The 14,715-nt window shown below is 49.2% G+C and overlaps 1 protein-coding gene across 2 annotated transcripts in view; it reads left to right on the forward strand.

Annotated features, from left to right (window-relative positions):
- Window positions 1-5,692: 5,692 nt before the first annotated feature.
- The window catches only part of LOC132447796 (uncharacterized), a 37,635-nt gene continuing 28,612 nt past the window's right edge, over window positions 5,693-14,715 (forward strand). The window contains exons 1-3 of one of the 2 annotated variants that reach the window (XM_060038773.1): window positions 5,693-6,183; window positions 9,667-9,893; window positions 12,295-12,624. In XM_060038773.1, coding sequence (XP_059894756.1) covers window positions 9,830-9,893; window positions 12,295-12,624 — 394 coding nt within the window. In that variant the 5' untranslated portion in view covers window positions 5,693-6,183; window positions 9,667-9,829. Of the gene's footprint in view, window positions 6,184-9,232; window positions 9,894-12,294; window positions 12,625-14,715 lie in introns of those variants that run through there. The other variant, XM_060038774.1, reaches the window with a different exon arrangement.

Here is a 14,715-nt window from a genome sequence, read left to right on the forward strand (position 1 = left end):
TCACAGTGCAAAGAGACTGGTCAATGGAGAATGATTATGATTCATATAATTGTTCATGTGTGGATTATGGAGGGGATGTCCAAAAAGAGGTGTTTTCTTTTTTAATGTTCCCAAAATGAAGACCTGGGGAGCTTCTCAACGGTAGCTCTTTGTTTCAATGTGCAACAGTTGATGTTATTGTATGTGCTCACCCACAGACTACTGTCCACACACGCTGGGCGAATCCTAGACTATTAGGTATTGGGGTCTTTTTCAAAAGAGTACAACTATAAGTAGAATATCAGTAAAAATAAAACGCTGCAGCTGTACTGGAAGTAATACTGCAGTAGGCTACTCCAGAGTGAGTCAGAGTTATATGTTCGTTGAGATGATTTTTGGTTTGGTATTTCCCGCAGACTTTAAATTTGTATAGAAGATGATGTAATGTACAATGACGTTTCTTTTTTAAAGAAACATGCCTATTGTAAAAAAAAAATGTTTTTTTTATTTAAGTAAATGAATTTAAAATATATGCACTTTTGTCATTGTGGTCTCTGCGAACTGACTCTGTTAACACACCTTCTCATACTTTCTTCGACATACTACACAACTACAGAGCTGGTACATCACGATGCATCATGAGAATACAGAGCAAAAACCAGAGCTTATTAGGTTAGCTCTCTCTAAAAGTCTCTGCTAAAATCCTAAATAAACGTGAATATGCCGTAATCTAATCAAAATTATGTTCTGCCATGTCCCGCATGAGAGATGCTGTGGCCGTTTTCAATCGCAACAACGTCTCCCCATAATGAGACCATTTCGAGATTAATTACTGAACAATGACAAACACAATTAACGTTCCTATGCTCCTACTTCCAAAATGGAGGCGGTCATTGTGATGTGATACTTTACTCTTTCTAGCGCTATACTCTTATCGGGGCTTCCTCAGGACAAACACAGGTCTTCATCACACTATGTATCAGTGCTCATTTAATGTCCAAAGGCACGGGTAATAGACTTACTCACACAGTAGTTTAGTCTACTGACTACACTAGTTTAGTCTACTAAACTACTAAACTACTAAACTAGTGCAGCTTGGGGGGGGGGCAAGGTGAGCACTGGCTCTACTACATCTACTATTACTTGAGACCCGAGTGTCAGCCGTCATTCTTCTAAGTGTTTAAATGTGAATAAGGAGCTGGCTATCAGCTTTCTATACTTAGGCCAGACTCGAGGACGACTGAGCTAGGTATTTCTTGTTTGGCCTTTTTTTCTTATTCTTTTCCCTATCTTCTTTAATTCGTCACATCATTACTCATTATTTTTTTTATAATTTTTTACAAATGATAATCAATCCTCACGCGGCGCGTTTGACTTTATTTTCATAGGTGGGTGCAGATCCTGGGGGGGGCGGGGGGGACATGTACCCCCCAATTTCTGAAAAATATGATTGTCCCTCCCAATAAAAATACCTTAAACTATTCAAAATGAAAAAATGTATTTTCAGACTTCACATTCTTCACATTTCAGATTCACATCTAAAAAGAAATGATTGAAATGGTGAAACAAATAATGTTTGACAAATATATTTCTGACTCCATCCCGAGACCATTACAATTATGATTTACTAATATAACAGTTAAGTAAGCAGTGATACGCGCTGTTGGCTGTTTAGGACAAATAAACAAGAAAGGTAAGCACAATAAATAATATAATCTTTGCGGTACTTTTTGAAATGATATGTTGAGCCTCCACAAAGTTGTGAATTATGGTTGCCCCTGGATAAAAGAAACGCACCAAACTTGCAGACCTACTGAAGTAGCCTAAAAGCCCCTTCGGTGAAAAACACTTGTGTGTTTGGTGTTGAGCACGCTGACGCAGTCTCATCCCCACTTCCGCTGGGTTTGTGCTCATGAACCCCAAATACCACGAACAAGCATTATAGTTCGGGTTGTGGCAGTGCGGTTTTCGCACACACAAGACGTGGAAGCTTATTACACCCCATCTTACGCGTTACAATACACAGATCACAGACAAAGAAACACTTGGAACTTAATTAATTAAGAAATAGGCCTACACTCGCACACACTAAAGTGTTGCACAAAGCCTACGATTTTCGTTTTTACTGAGACTTTCTTGTGTTTGGCTCAGTCTGTCTGTCCGTCAATCTTTCTGATGCGAGAGTGAGAGTGAGCTTGGGAGATAAAGAGAGGTTGAGCAAGAGTGAGAGACACACACAATCTCACACACAATCTCACACACACACACACACACACACACACACACACACACACACACACACACACACACACACACACACACCACACACACACACACACACACACACACACACACACACTCGTCAGAGAGGTGTCAGGAGGAGGGGATGGGAGGTGAATCAGAGAACAAGGACTGATCAGCCCCCTGGTTCTGTTCCAAAGACGCTCAGTGTTCTGCTAGGGCCTTGTGACGCTCCGAACACTCCCCTGGGTCACCTGCACCTGTCAGCCAATCAGAGAGGAGGGATGCACTGCCTGGATTAGGAGAGAGAGAGAGAGAGAGAGAGAGAGAGAGAGAGAGAGAGAGAGAGAGAGAGAGAGAGAGAGAGAGAGAGAGAGAGAGAGAGAGAGAGAGAGAGAGAGAGAGACGAGTTGGGGCAGAGAGAGAGAGAGAGAGAGAGAGAGAGAGAGCCCTGGTGAGGGTGGGGGGAGAGAGAGAGAGAGAGAGAGAGCCCTGATGAGGGTGGGGGAGAGAGAGAGAGATCCCTGGTGAGGGTGCCACTCTACCTGCCTTGCTTGGCGTGTCATGATTATCCGTGTTCCGTGTCCGTGTTCCTTCTATCGCCACTAGGGGAGCTGTCTCTATGGGCCGTGCCAGGCTAATGACTGGGCTGATTGAGCGGGAAATAAAAAGACGCCTTTCTCGTCGGCTCGGACTCTCTCACTACTGCTATGGCCTGACGGGGAAGGGCTGGCTGCAGCTTCGCTCCTCATTTTTACCTCACTTTGCTTTATATTACATCTACTGATATGCACTACACTTTTGGTTTGGCTTCCCCTTACTGATAAGGTTTTGCATTTAGCACTTAGTTTAAATAAAAAATTGTTCCACCTTTATAATCAGCGTGGCCTCCCTTTGTGGTCCTGACAGAGTGGCAGAGAGAGGGACTGAGGGACTGAGTGACTGAGAGAGGGACTGAGGGACTGAGTGGCTGAGTGGCTGAGTGGCAGACAGAGGGACTGAGGGACTGAGGGACTGAGGGACTGAGTGGCAGAGAGAGGGACTGAAGGACTGAGTGCAGAGAGAGGGACTGAGTGGCAGAGAGAGGGACTGAGGGACTGAGCGGCAGAGAGAGCGACTGAGTGGCAGAGAGAGGGACTGAGTGACTGAGGGACTGAGTGGCAGAGAGAGGGACTGAGGGACTGAGGGACTGAGTGGCAGAGAGAGGGACTGAGTGGCAGAGAGAGGGACTGAGTGACTGAGGACTGAGTGGCAGAGAGAGGGACTGAGGGACTGAGGGACTGAGTGGCAGAGAGAGGGACTGAGGGACTGAGGGACTGAGTGGCAGAGAGAGGGACTGAGTGGCAGAGAGAGGGACTGAGTGACTGAGGGACTGAGGGACTGAGTGGCAGAGAGAGGGACTGAGGGACTGAGTGGCAGAGAGAGGGACTGAGGGACTGAGTGGCTGAGTGGCAAAGAGAGGGACTGAGGGACTGAGTGGCAGAGAGAGGACTGAGTGGCAGAGAGAGGGACTGAGTGACTGAGGGACTGAGTGGCAGAGAGAGGGACTGAGGGACTGAGGGACTGAGTGCAGAGAGAGGGACTGAGGGACTGAGTGGCAGAGAGAGGGACTGAGGGACTGAGTGGCAGAGAGAGGGACTGAGTGGCAGAGAGAGGGACTGAGGGACTGAGGGACTAACGAGACAAACAACCGACGAGGTACCTGTACCTGGTAGGCCTACCTGTGAGAGCCGACCAGTACAGTACTGGTGAGAGCCGACCAGTACACTACTGGTGAGAGCCGACCTACCGTATTGGTGTGAGCCGACCAGTACAGTACAGGTGAGAGCCGACCTACTGTACTGGTTTGAGCCGAGTAGTCTGAATGAAAAACGGACAGGCTACTCATTAGAACTCGTGGAGCACTGTGGCACTGGTAGGCTACAGTGTACATTGAGGTCTTACTGTTGTGACCCCGGGAAGAGAGGGACAAACTCCACCCAAAGGTCTTTATTGGGATCTAAGATGCAGGGTGCTTCAACTTCTGTGGTCACGACATGGCCTGGTGATGTTGTGGATTAAACCCCACACTTTAACACGTAAACAAAATACGGTTGAAAGGTAAAGACTTTATTATCACTCACACAATATTAACCAAACATGAGTTCGGTTTGACAAAGCCATTTTATCAGCAACTTGGTCTGCCACAGGGCGTTATGTTGTGTGCGCTATGTGCAACTTGTCCTCAGGTGGCAAGCCGCCCCTTCCTCCTGTTTAGTCCACTGTCTACCGCCGCCGGAGTCACCATTCAGAAAACTCGGTGGCCACGCCCACTATATAAATTAACCCCCAGAGTCGGGAGGGAAAACCGAGCGCGTCGATTTCTGACGAACGGTCAGTGACTTTTGCTTCAGTTTCTGACGCAAAGGGTACCCTTGCGCTGCTTTTTTTAGACGCATGGGGTTTTCAACTAGTTACAATGTAACCCTTTGACGGGGGACCCGATGGCTGCACATAGAGACGCTATGAGCATTCATATCCCATTGGCTAACGGAAGAGCCGATGGCTGCACATAGAGACGCTATATGAGCATTCATCCCATTGGCTAACGGAGGACCTTGTGCTTCTTTTTTCGACGCAGGGGTTTTTCCAATCATTACAATGTAATCCCTCCACGGCAATATATGAAGCTATAAGCATTCATCCCATTGGCTAACGGAAGAGCCGATGGCTGCACAATAACGGCGATTTTACAGTGACATCTGTGACATTCCTCAACACAACTACACCAACGTGTCCTTGTTAATTACACAACATGTATGGGTTAAGGCTCTGGGCATCAGTTGTCCTGTTTGGTGCTTTGATTGAGAGAAACAATCGTTTTTTTGATCAGTGTTGGGTAGCCGAGCGTTGGGTTCCGTTGGGTTCCGAGCGCGTCGATTTCTGACGAACGGTCAGTGACTTTTGCTTCAGTTTCTGACGCAAAAGGGTACCCATGCGCTGCTTTTTTTAGACGCATGGGGTTTTCAACTAGTTACAATAACCCTTTGACGGGGACCCGATGGCTGCTGAAAACCCCATGCGTCGAAAAAAGCAGCGCAAGGGTACCCTTTTGCGTCAGAAACTGAAGCAAAAGTCACTGACCGTTCGTCAGAAATCGACGCGCTCGGAGTGAGAATGTGTTGGCTTTAGAGCTGTATCACTGAAAGATGTCAGTTGCGTGTCTCGCCCTCGGACTGCTGTGTGCTATTTGGACCTGCGTTGTGTTGACCTGTGAGTATAATGTTTATTAAGTTAACATCTAGTTTGTGTTGCGTCTCCTCCGCTCCGACCGCCGCTCGGACGGGTCCGAACTGTCTCTTTTTAAGTCTTTCAAACCCTTTCCAGTGTCGATCTGTTATGGAATTGTCTGAAAGACAGACGGACAGACAGACAGACAGACAGACAGACAGACAGACAGACAGACAGACAGACAGACAGACAGACAGACAGAGACATCGAGAGAGGGAGAGAGAGAGAGAGAGAGAGAGAGAGAGAGAGAGAGAGAGAGAGAGAGAGAGAGAGAGAGAGAGAGAGAGAGAGAGAGAGAGAGAGAGAGAGAGAGAGAGAGAGAGAGAGAGAGAGAGAGAGAGAGAGAGAGAGAGAGACACACAGAGACACAGAGACAGACAGACAGACAGACAGACAGACAGACAGACAGACAGACAGACAGACAGACAGACAGACAGACAGACAGACAGACAGACAGACAGACAGACAGACAGACAGACAGACAGACAGACAGAGAGAGAGCGCGCCAAAGAGGCGAGAGAGTTCGCGCCAAAGGGGCGAAAAAATAAATAAATATAAAGCTGTGCTTTATAAGAGCTCTCTGTCAGAGCGCTGTCGGGTGCCTCTTTCTCAGCTGCAGTGTGTCGCTGGAGATGTCTACGGCCTGTTTCCCCCTCGGCCTGTGTGCTCTGTTATCCTGGGTTTTGTTGATCTGTGAGTATATCAGACATAGCTGATAGCGGCTCCGCTCCGTCCGTCCCCCTCTCGGACGGGTCCGAACTGTCTCTCTTTTTAAGTCTTTCAAACCCTTTCCAGTGTCGAATCTGTTATGGAATAGTCGGAATGAAAAACGGGCAAATACTCTGTTGAAAGGCTGCAAAACAAACTTTTAAATTCACTGGTGCTCTCTCTTCAGCGGGTTCTCAAAGATTCAATGTGTTTTGGACTCGTGTGAGTAAGCCTACAGTGCTGGTGAGAGCCGAACAGTACAGTACTGGTGTCAGCCGAACAGTACAGTACTGGTGACAGCCGACCAGTACAGTACAGGTGAGAGCCGACCAGTAGTCCTACAGTACAGGCGAGAGCCGACCTGGTTTGAGCCGAGTAGTCTGAATGAAAAACGGACAGATACTCATTAGTACTGGTGGAGCACTGTGGTACAGTGTACATTGAGGTCTTTCCTCTAAAGGTTTTTATTGGGATCTTAAGACGCAGGGTGTTTCAACTTCTGTGGTCACGACATGGCCTGGTGATGTGGATTTAAACAACACATTCTAACACTTTAACAAAATAAGAGAGGTCGAGAAGGTTTGAAAGATAAAGACTTTATTATCACTTGCACGGAAGTAATAGCAAAACCTGAGTTGGTTTGATAAAGATTTGTTGTAAGCAACTTGGTCCCCCACACAGAGCGTGCGTGCACTGTCTCTCCCGGCTGATCACAGACCTGCGTCTGGTCGCGCCCACAGCAGTTCGCTGTCAGAGCGTAGTTGCGCCTCGTTCTAAACTGTAGCGTGTGGCTGAATATGTCTGCGGCGCGGCATGTTTCCCCCTCGGCCTGTTTGCTCTGTTAACCTGGGTTGCGTTGATCTGTGAGTATTTTTTTGATAAGTTAACACATATTTGCTCTACTAACCGCATTTGTGGTGTCTCCTCCGCTCGGACGTGTCCGAACTGTCTCTATTTTCTAAGTCTTTCCAGTGTCGAATCTGTTATGGAATAGTCTGAATATTCTGAATGGAAAACGGACAGATACTCACTAGGACTCGTGGAGCGCTGTGGTACAGTGTACATTGAGGTCTTACCTGTTGTGACCCCGGGAAGTGAGAGACAAACCTCCACCCAAAGGTCTTTATTGGGATCTAAAAGACGCAGGGTGGTTCAGTTCTGGTCACGACATGGCCTGGTGATGTTGTGGATTAAACCCCACACTTTAACAAAATACGTTTGAAAGATAAAGACTAAATTATCACTCACACAGAAGTATTAACCAAACCTGAGTTTGGTTTGACAAATAGAGAAAAGAATATCTAGAGCGGCGTAAGGCCTGTCTGGGGAGGCAGAATAGAGTGGGCGTTATGGTGTGCGCTATGTGCAACTGTCGTCAGCAGTGCAGCCCCCTCTCCAGTCCCGCCGATTCACTAAAACACTGGCAGTAAGTCGGTATGTCGTGGCCACGCCCACAGTGATATATAACACCCATAGAGTGGCAAATGAAAACAGTCGACGCGTGCGTTAGAGCTGTATCACTGAAAGATGTCAGTTGCGTGTCTCGCCCTCGGACTGCTGTGTGCTATTTGGACCTGCGTTGTGTTGACCTGTGAGTATAATGTTTATTAAGTTAACATCTAGTTTGTGTTGCGTCTCCTCCGCTCCGACCGCCGCTCGGACGGGTCCGAACTGTCTCTCTTTTTAAGTCTTTCAAACCCTTTCCAGTGTCGAATCTGTTATGGAATAGTCGGAATGAAAAACGGGCAAATACTCTGTTGAAAGGCTGCAAAACAAACTTTTAAATTCACTGGTGCTCTCTCTTCAGCGGGTTCTCAAAGATTCAATGTGTTTTTCCATGCGGACTCGTGTGAGTAAGCCTACAGTGCTGGTGAGAGCCGAACAGTACAGTAGGCCTACTGGTGTCAGCCGAACAGTACAGTACTGGTGACAGCCGACCAGTACAGTACAGGTGAGAGCCGACCAGTAGTCCTACAGTACAGGCGAGAGCCGACCTGGTTTGAGCCGAGTAGTCTGAATGAAAAACGGACAGATACTCATTAGTACTGGTGGAGCACTGTGGTACAGTGTACATTGAGGTCTTACCTCCAAAGGTTTTTATTGGGATCTTAAGACGCAGGGTGGTTCAACTTCTGTGGTCACGACATGGCCTGGTGATGTTGTGGATTTAAACAACACATTCTAACACTTTAACAAAATAAGAGAGGTCGTTAAGGTTTGAAAGATAAAGACTTTAGGCTATTATCACTTGCACGGAAGTAATAGCAAAACCTGAGTTGGTTTGATAAAGATTTGTTGCAAGCAACTTGGTCCCCCACACAGAGCGTGCGCCCCGCACAGAGCGTGCGTGCACTGTCTCTCCCGGCTGATCACAGACCTGCGTCTAGCCACGCCCACAGCAGTTCCCCGTCAGAGCGTTGTTGCGCCTCGTTCTCAGCTGTAGTGTGTGGCTTGATATGTCTGCGGCGCGGCATGTTTCCCCCTCGGCCGGTTTTCTCTGTTAACCTGGGTTGTGTTGATCTGTGAGTATCATTTTAATAAGGTAACACGTACCTTGTTTGCTCTACTAACCGCATTTGTGTTGTGTCTCCTCCGCTCGGACGGGGCCGAACTTTCTCTCTTTTAAGTCTTTCCAGTGTCGAATCTGTTATGGATTAGTCTGAATATTCTGAATGGAAAACGGACGGATACTCTGTTGAAATGCTGCAAAATAAGCGTTTAAATTCACGTCTGATGCCCTCCAAGCAGCGAGGTACAACCGACGATGTCCTGGTGAGAGCCAGTAGCCTACTGGTCAGGTGAGGGCCGACCAGTACTGTACTGGTCGGTCCTCTGTTATGGAATAGTCTGAATGAAAAACAGACAGATACTCTGTTGAAAGGCTGCCGAACTAACTTTTAAATTCACGTGTGCTGCCCTCCAAGTGGGAGGCAAACAACCGACGAGGTACCTGTACCACCATGTGAGAGCCGACCAGTACAGTAGGCCTTCTGGTGAGAGCCGACCAGTACACTACTGGTGAGAGCCGACCTACCGTATTGGTGTGAGCCGACCAGTACAGTACAGGTGAGAGCCGACCTACTGTACTGGTTTGAGCCGAGTAGTCTGAATGAAAAACGGACAGGCTACTCATTAGAACTCGTGGAGCACTGTGGTAGGCTACAGTGTACATTGAGGTCTTACTGTTGTGACCCCGGGAAGAGAGGGACAAACCTCCACCCAAAGGTCTTTATTGGGATCTAAGATGCAGGGTGCTTCAACTTCTGTGGTCACGACATGGCCTGGTGATGTTGTGGATTAAACCCCACACTTTTACACGTAAACAAAATACGGTCGAAAGGTAAAGACTTTATTATCACTCACACAGTATTAACCAAACATGAGTTCGGTTTGACAAAGCCATTTTATCAGCAACTTGGTCTGCCACAGGGCGTTATGTTGTGTGCGCTATGTGCAACTTGTCCTCAGGTGGCAAGCCGCCCCTTCCTCCTGTTTAGTCCACTGTCTACCGCCGCCGGAGTCACTATTCAGAAAACTCGGTGGCCACGCCCACTAGCGCACTATATAAATTAACCCCCAGAGTCGGGAGGGAAAACAGTCGACGCGTGCTTTAGAGCTGTATCACTGAAAGATGTCAGTTGCGTGTCTCGCCCTCGGACTGCTGTGTGCTATTTGGACCTGCGTTGTGTTGACCTGTGAGTATAATGTTTATTAAGTTAACATCTAGTTTGTGTTGCGTCTCCTCCGCTCCGACCGCCGCTCGGACGGGTCCGAACTGTCTCTTTTTAAGTCTTTCAAACCCTTTCCAGTGTCGATCTGTTATGGAATTGTCTGAAAGACAGACAGACAGACAGACAGACAGACAGACAGACAGACAGACAGACAGACAGACAGACAGACAGACAGAGAGGGAGAGAGACACACAAAGAGACACAGACAGAGAGACAGACACAGACACAGAGAGAGACAGACATGCAGACAGAGACAGAGACAGACAGACAGACAGACAGACAGACAGACAGACAGAGAGAGAGACACACAGAGAGAGAGAGAGACAGAGAGACATCGAGAGAGGGAGAGAGAGAGAGAGAGAGAGAGAGAGAGAGAGAGAGAGAGAGAGAGAGAGAGAGAGAGAGAGAGAGAGAGAGAGAGAGAGAGAGAGAGAGAGAGAGAGAGGGGGACGGACGGACGGACGGACGGACGGACGGACGGACGGACGGACGGACAGAGAGAGACACAGAGAGAGAGAGAGAGACATACAGACAGAGAGAGAGAGACACAGAGAGAGAGAGACAGAGAGACAGCGAGAGAGGAAGAGAGAGACACAGACAGACAGAGAGAGAGAGAGAGAGAGAGAGAGAGAGAGAGAGAGAGAGAGAGAGAGAGAGAGAGAGAGAGAGAGAGAGAGAGAGAGACAGAGAGACACAGAGAGACACAGAGAGACAGCAAGAGAGGGAGAGAGACAGCAAGAGAGGGAGAGAGAGAGACAGAGAGAGAGACAGACAGACAGACAGACAGACAGACAGACAGACAGACAGACAGACAGACAGACAGACAGACAGACAGACAGACAGACAGAGAGCGCGCCAAAGGGGCGAGAGAGAGCGCGCCAAAGGGGCGAGAGAGAGCGCGCCAAAGGGGCGAAAAAATAAATAAATATAAAGCTGTGCTTTATAAGAGCTCTCTGTCAGAGCGCTGTCGGGTGCCTCTTTCTCAGCTGTAGTGTGTCGCTGGAGATGTCTGCGGCGTGTTTCCCCCTCGGCCTGTGTGCTCTGTTATCCTGGGTTTTGTTGATCTGTGAGTATATCAGCTACGCACTGCTGATAGCGCGCGACTGTTATCGCGCGCTATCAGCAGTGCGTAGCTGATTGCGGCTCCGCTCCGTCCGTCCCCCTCTCGGACGGGTCCGAACTGTCTCTCTTTTTAAGTATTTTAAACCTTTCCAGTGTCGAATCTGTTATGGAATAGTCGGAATGAAAAACGGGCAAATACTCTGTTGAAAGGCTGCAAAACAAACTTTTAAATTAACCGGTGCTCTCTCTTCAGCGGGTTCTCAAAGATTCAATGTGTTTTTCCATGCGGACTCGTGTGAGTAAGCCTACAGTGCTGGTGAGAGCCGAACAGCAGGGCCGGCGCTGACCGTTTCGGAGCCCTAGGCGACTCGAAATCAACTTGTGCCCTGGACAGGTCTTGCGAGCGGGGGGGGGGGTGTTACGCTGACGGTTTCGGGCCGCCCTGACAATTTCTCCCGCGACCCCTCGCTTCTCCGTTCGCGTCGTATAGTTTAATTGATATATTTTTTAATTAAGGGCGCCACCAGAGGGCGCCCCCAACGCATTTGTCGCCCTAGGCGGTCGCCTAGCTCGCCTATGCCGATCGCCGGCCCTGCCGAACAGTACAGTAGGCCTACTGGTGTCAGCCAGTACAGTACAGCAACAGTACAGTACTGGTGACAGTGTGTTTTTCATGTGTTTTTCCATGCGGACTCGTGTAAGCCTACAGTGAGTTCTTTATAAACCCGTTGCGATCCCGGAAAGTGAGAGGCAAATCTCCACCCAAAGGTTTTTATTGGGATCCCCGTCTTGAATTAAGACGCATGATAGTTCTGTGGTCACGGCCTGGTGATGTTGTGGATTTAAACAACATACGAGAGGTCGAGAAGGTTTGAAAGATAAAGACTTTATCACTTGCACGGAAGTAAGGGACGCATAAAAGTTACCCCAGCACCCTAGGCATGGGAACACAGCTGTATACTGGATGCGGTGGCAAGGTGGCAAGCCGCCCCTTCCTCCTGTTTTGTCCACTGTCTACCGCCGCCGGATTCAGAAAACTCGGCAGAAAACTTGGCAGAAAACTCGGGCAAAAAAATTTACCGCGGGCTTTAGAGCTGTATCACTGAAAGATGTCAGTTGCGTGTCTCGCCCTCGGACTGCTGTGTGCTATTTGGACCTGCGTTACTTTGACCTGTGAGCATAATGTTTTTGTAGAGGGCGTTCCCTGAGCCTCGATACAGCCTAGTTATTGAGACACTCGCGTTCCCTGAGTCTAAATACAGCGGAGTATTGAGACATTTGTTGTGTCAATTGTGTTTTCTAGCAGGTGCTGACATCACTGAGGTGTCCACCAGAGAGGGAGACGATGCCATCCTACCGTGTGCTCTGGGTTCCAAGGTGGACCTGACAGATGAGGCGTTTGACTGGAAGAAGGGGAAGCAGGAGGTGTTCTTCTATATACAGGGCAAGGACTACAACATCGGCTGGGAGGGACAAGACCCCCATTATGTGGGCAGGGTGCACCTTCTCCCAGGGGGGCTGCAGGCCGGTAACGCCTCTGTGGTCCTGTCCGGTGTGACCCAGGCGGACAGTGGAGTGTATGAGTGCGTAATTCTTACGAGACAGACAAACAGACGGATCCGGCTGACTGTAGGTGAGTGATTGGTCCGGATTCTATGAACATCCCTACTGTACCACTGATATATTGTTGTTTCTCTTTATCCTGACACATGTACTTACTGTAAGTCGCTTTGGATAAAAGCGTCTGCTAAACGCCCTGAATGTAAACGACTTAACGCCCTCCTGCCCACAGCGGTGGAGCCTCGGTTGAGGCTGGAGGTGGTCGAGGCTCCCCCGTCCTCCGGCTCGGTGCGGCTGTCCTGCGTCTCCAGAGGAGGCCAGCCCCAGCCCAGCGGTCTGGAGTGGCAGACCCCCAACGGAACTGTGATCCCTGCAGAAGAAGCACCGCCGGCCGCCTCCTCAGACGGCGACGGCCGCGACTCCATCAGTCAGACGGTGGAGGTGACCGAGCCAGGCAGCTACACCTGTCTGGCCCGGCAGCCAGGCGTCCACCCTGCGGTCAGAGGCACCATCCAAGTGGTTGGTGAGTGTTTCCAGTCAGCTGTTTGATGGGACTGTTGAGCACAGAAACATGTTGATGGTCCTGAGAATAACACTCTCCTCTCTCCCCTCTCCTATGGTTCAGGCCATTGGTTTACCGGTGATCATGAAGAGGTCCTCAGGAATGGTACATGGACGGCCATAGATGTTTTTTTTTTTTTTTTTTTTTCTCTATATTTTATCATTTGGAGTTAATATTTACCAATTTACCAAAACTAATAACTGTAGGAAAAGTCATGGTCAACAAGCAGTCCCTGATTCTGATAGTTCTGATTGAAGCAGTGCCTATTGGTCCTGTCCCCGTCGTGATGCCGCTGTACAGCTGAACGTACCGTCTTACGGTTGAGCGACGGACACTTTTGGTCATCTGAAGGTGTGCAGTTGTATCGCAACAGTTTACTTTTGATACAACATTTCTACGAGAGAGCAGTTATTTTTGTTGGTTATGGAACATGGAAACAACCTCAAATGGCTGTTTCAGGTTATGGGTTCCTCAGGTGCATCATTTGAATTTGGCCCCATATGTCTTCATAGTGTGTGTGTGTGTTGCAACGCAAGTGTTGTCCACTTCTTTGTTATTTGGATAGCCGTACTGCTGTTGGTGTTATGGCTGTGGTGACCCGGTCCTCGGTTGGACCGGGTTCCACGGACAAAACTCGCTTGGCATTGGGTTTTTAGCCATGGCAGGCATTTATTTAACAATCAACTGAAACAATCAAACTATGAAGGAGACGCGGTCTCTAGGGCCTCCGTGGGCCTCTAGGCTCTCTCGCTGCCACGAGCACTTCCTTCCTGCTCCCGCGCCGTGCTGTGCTGTGCTGGACCTCCTCTTAAGATGGCTCCTCCGCTTTCGGCCAGGTGTCCCCCAATCACCCTGATTGGGGAGCCGAAAGGGCTGCTCTCCGTCGCCGGCTGGTGGGTGGGGGTGGTATACCCAGTCCTTTACGGTACCCCGGGCCCGTCCAGGCCGAGGTTTCCGTGGCGGGATGCCACATGGCGCAAAACCCGTCTGGTTCTCTGAAGTCTCTGGTATTTCCACAAAGAAAATCGTAGTGGGGGTTTTCTCAGCCATGGTTGAGAAAGATTTGGGGGAGAGGAACTTTGGCTTTGACTCCCTGAAGCAGCCTACATGAACCGCGGCATGGAGGAGAAGGGGATTGTTGACCGCGATTGTCTCCCACCGGGAACCCGCTGCCTGCTGCCCCCGCCCCCCCCGCCGCGAGGCACCACCGCCGCGAGGCACCACCACCGCCGCGAGGCACCACCACAGCGAGGCACCACCCCTGCCGCGAGGCCGCGCCTCGGCAGCGGGCAGCGGTGCTCCGGCAGGAGCCACACCCCCACCCTCCACCTTGACCCGCCGCTAAGAAGCGGCACGCTTGTGTAAAGCCCATTGTGGGACTGGCTCGTAGTGGCTGTAATTCTGCACCAAGCCTGAATTTCTTGAACGTCTTCCAGTACTGTATTAGGGCCCCACTAACGGCTATGTAAAACCATAAATTAAGTAGCATGCCATAGGAACTTTAAAAGAAACCTTAAAACGTAACTAGTTCGGCATTCTCTTATTCTATTTTATTTATTTAGTTTTGTTTATTTCTATTGTATTGTTAAGCACCACACAATA

Source organism: Gadus macrocephalus, chromosome 19 (genome assembly GCF_031168955.1).
Source record: "Gadus macrocephalus chromosome 19, ASM3116895v1".
Classification (NCBI taxonomy): domain Eukaryota; kingdom Metazoa; phylum Chordata; class Actinopteri; order Gadiformes; family Gadidae; genus Gadus; species Gadus macrocephalus.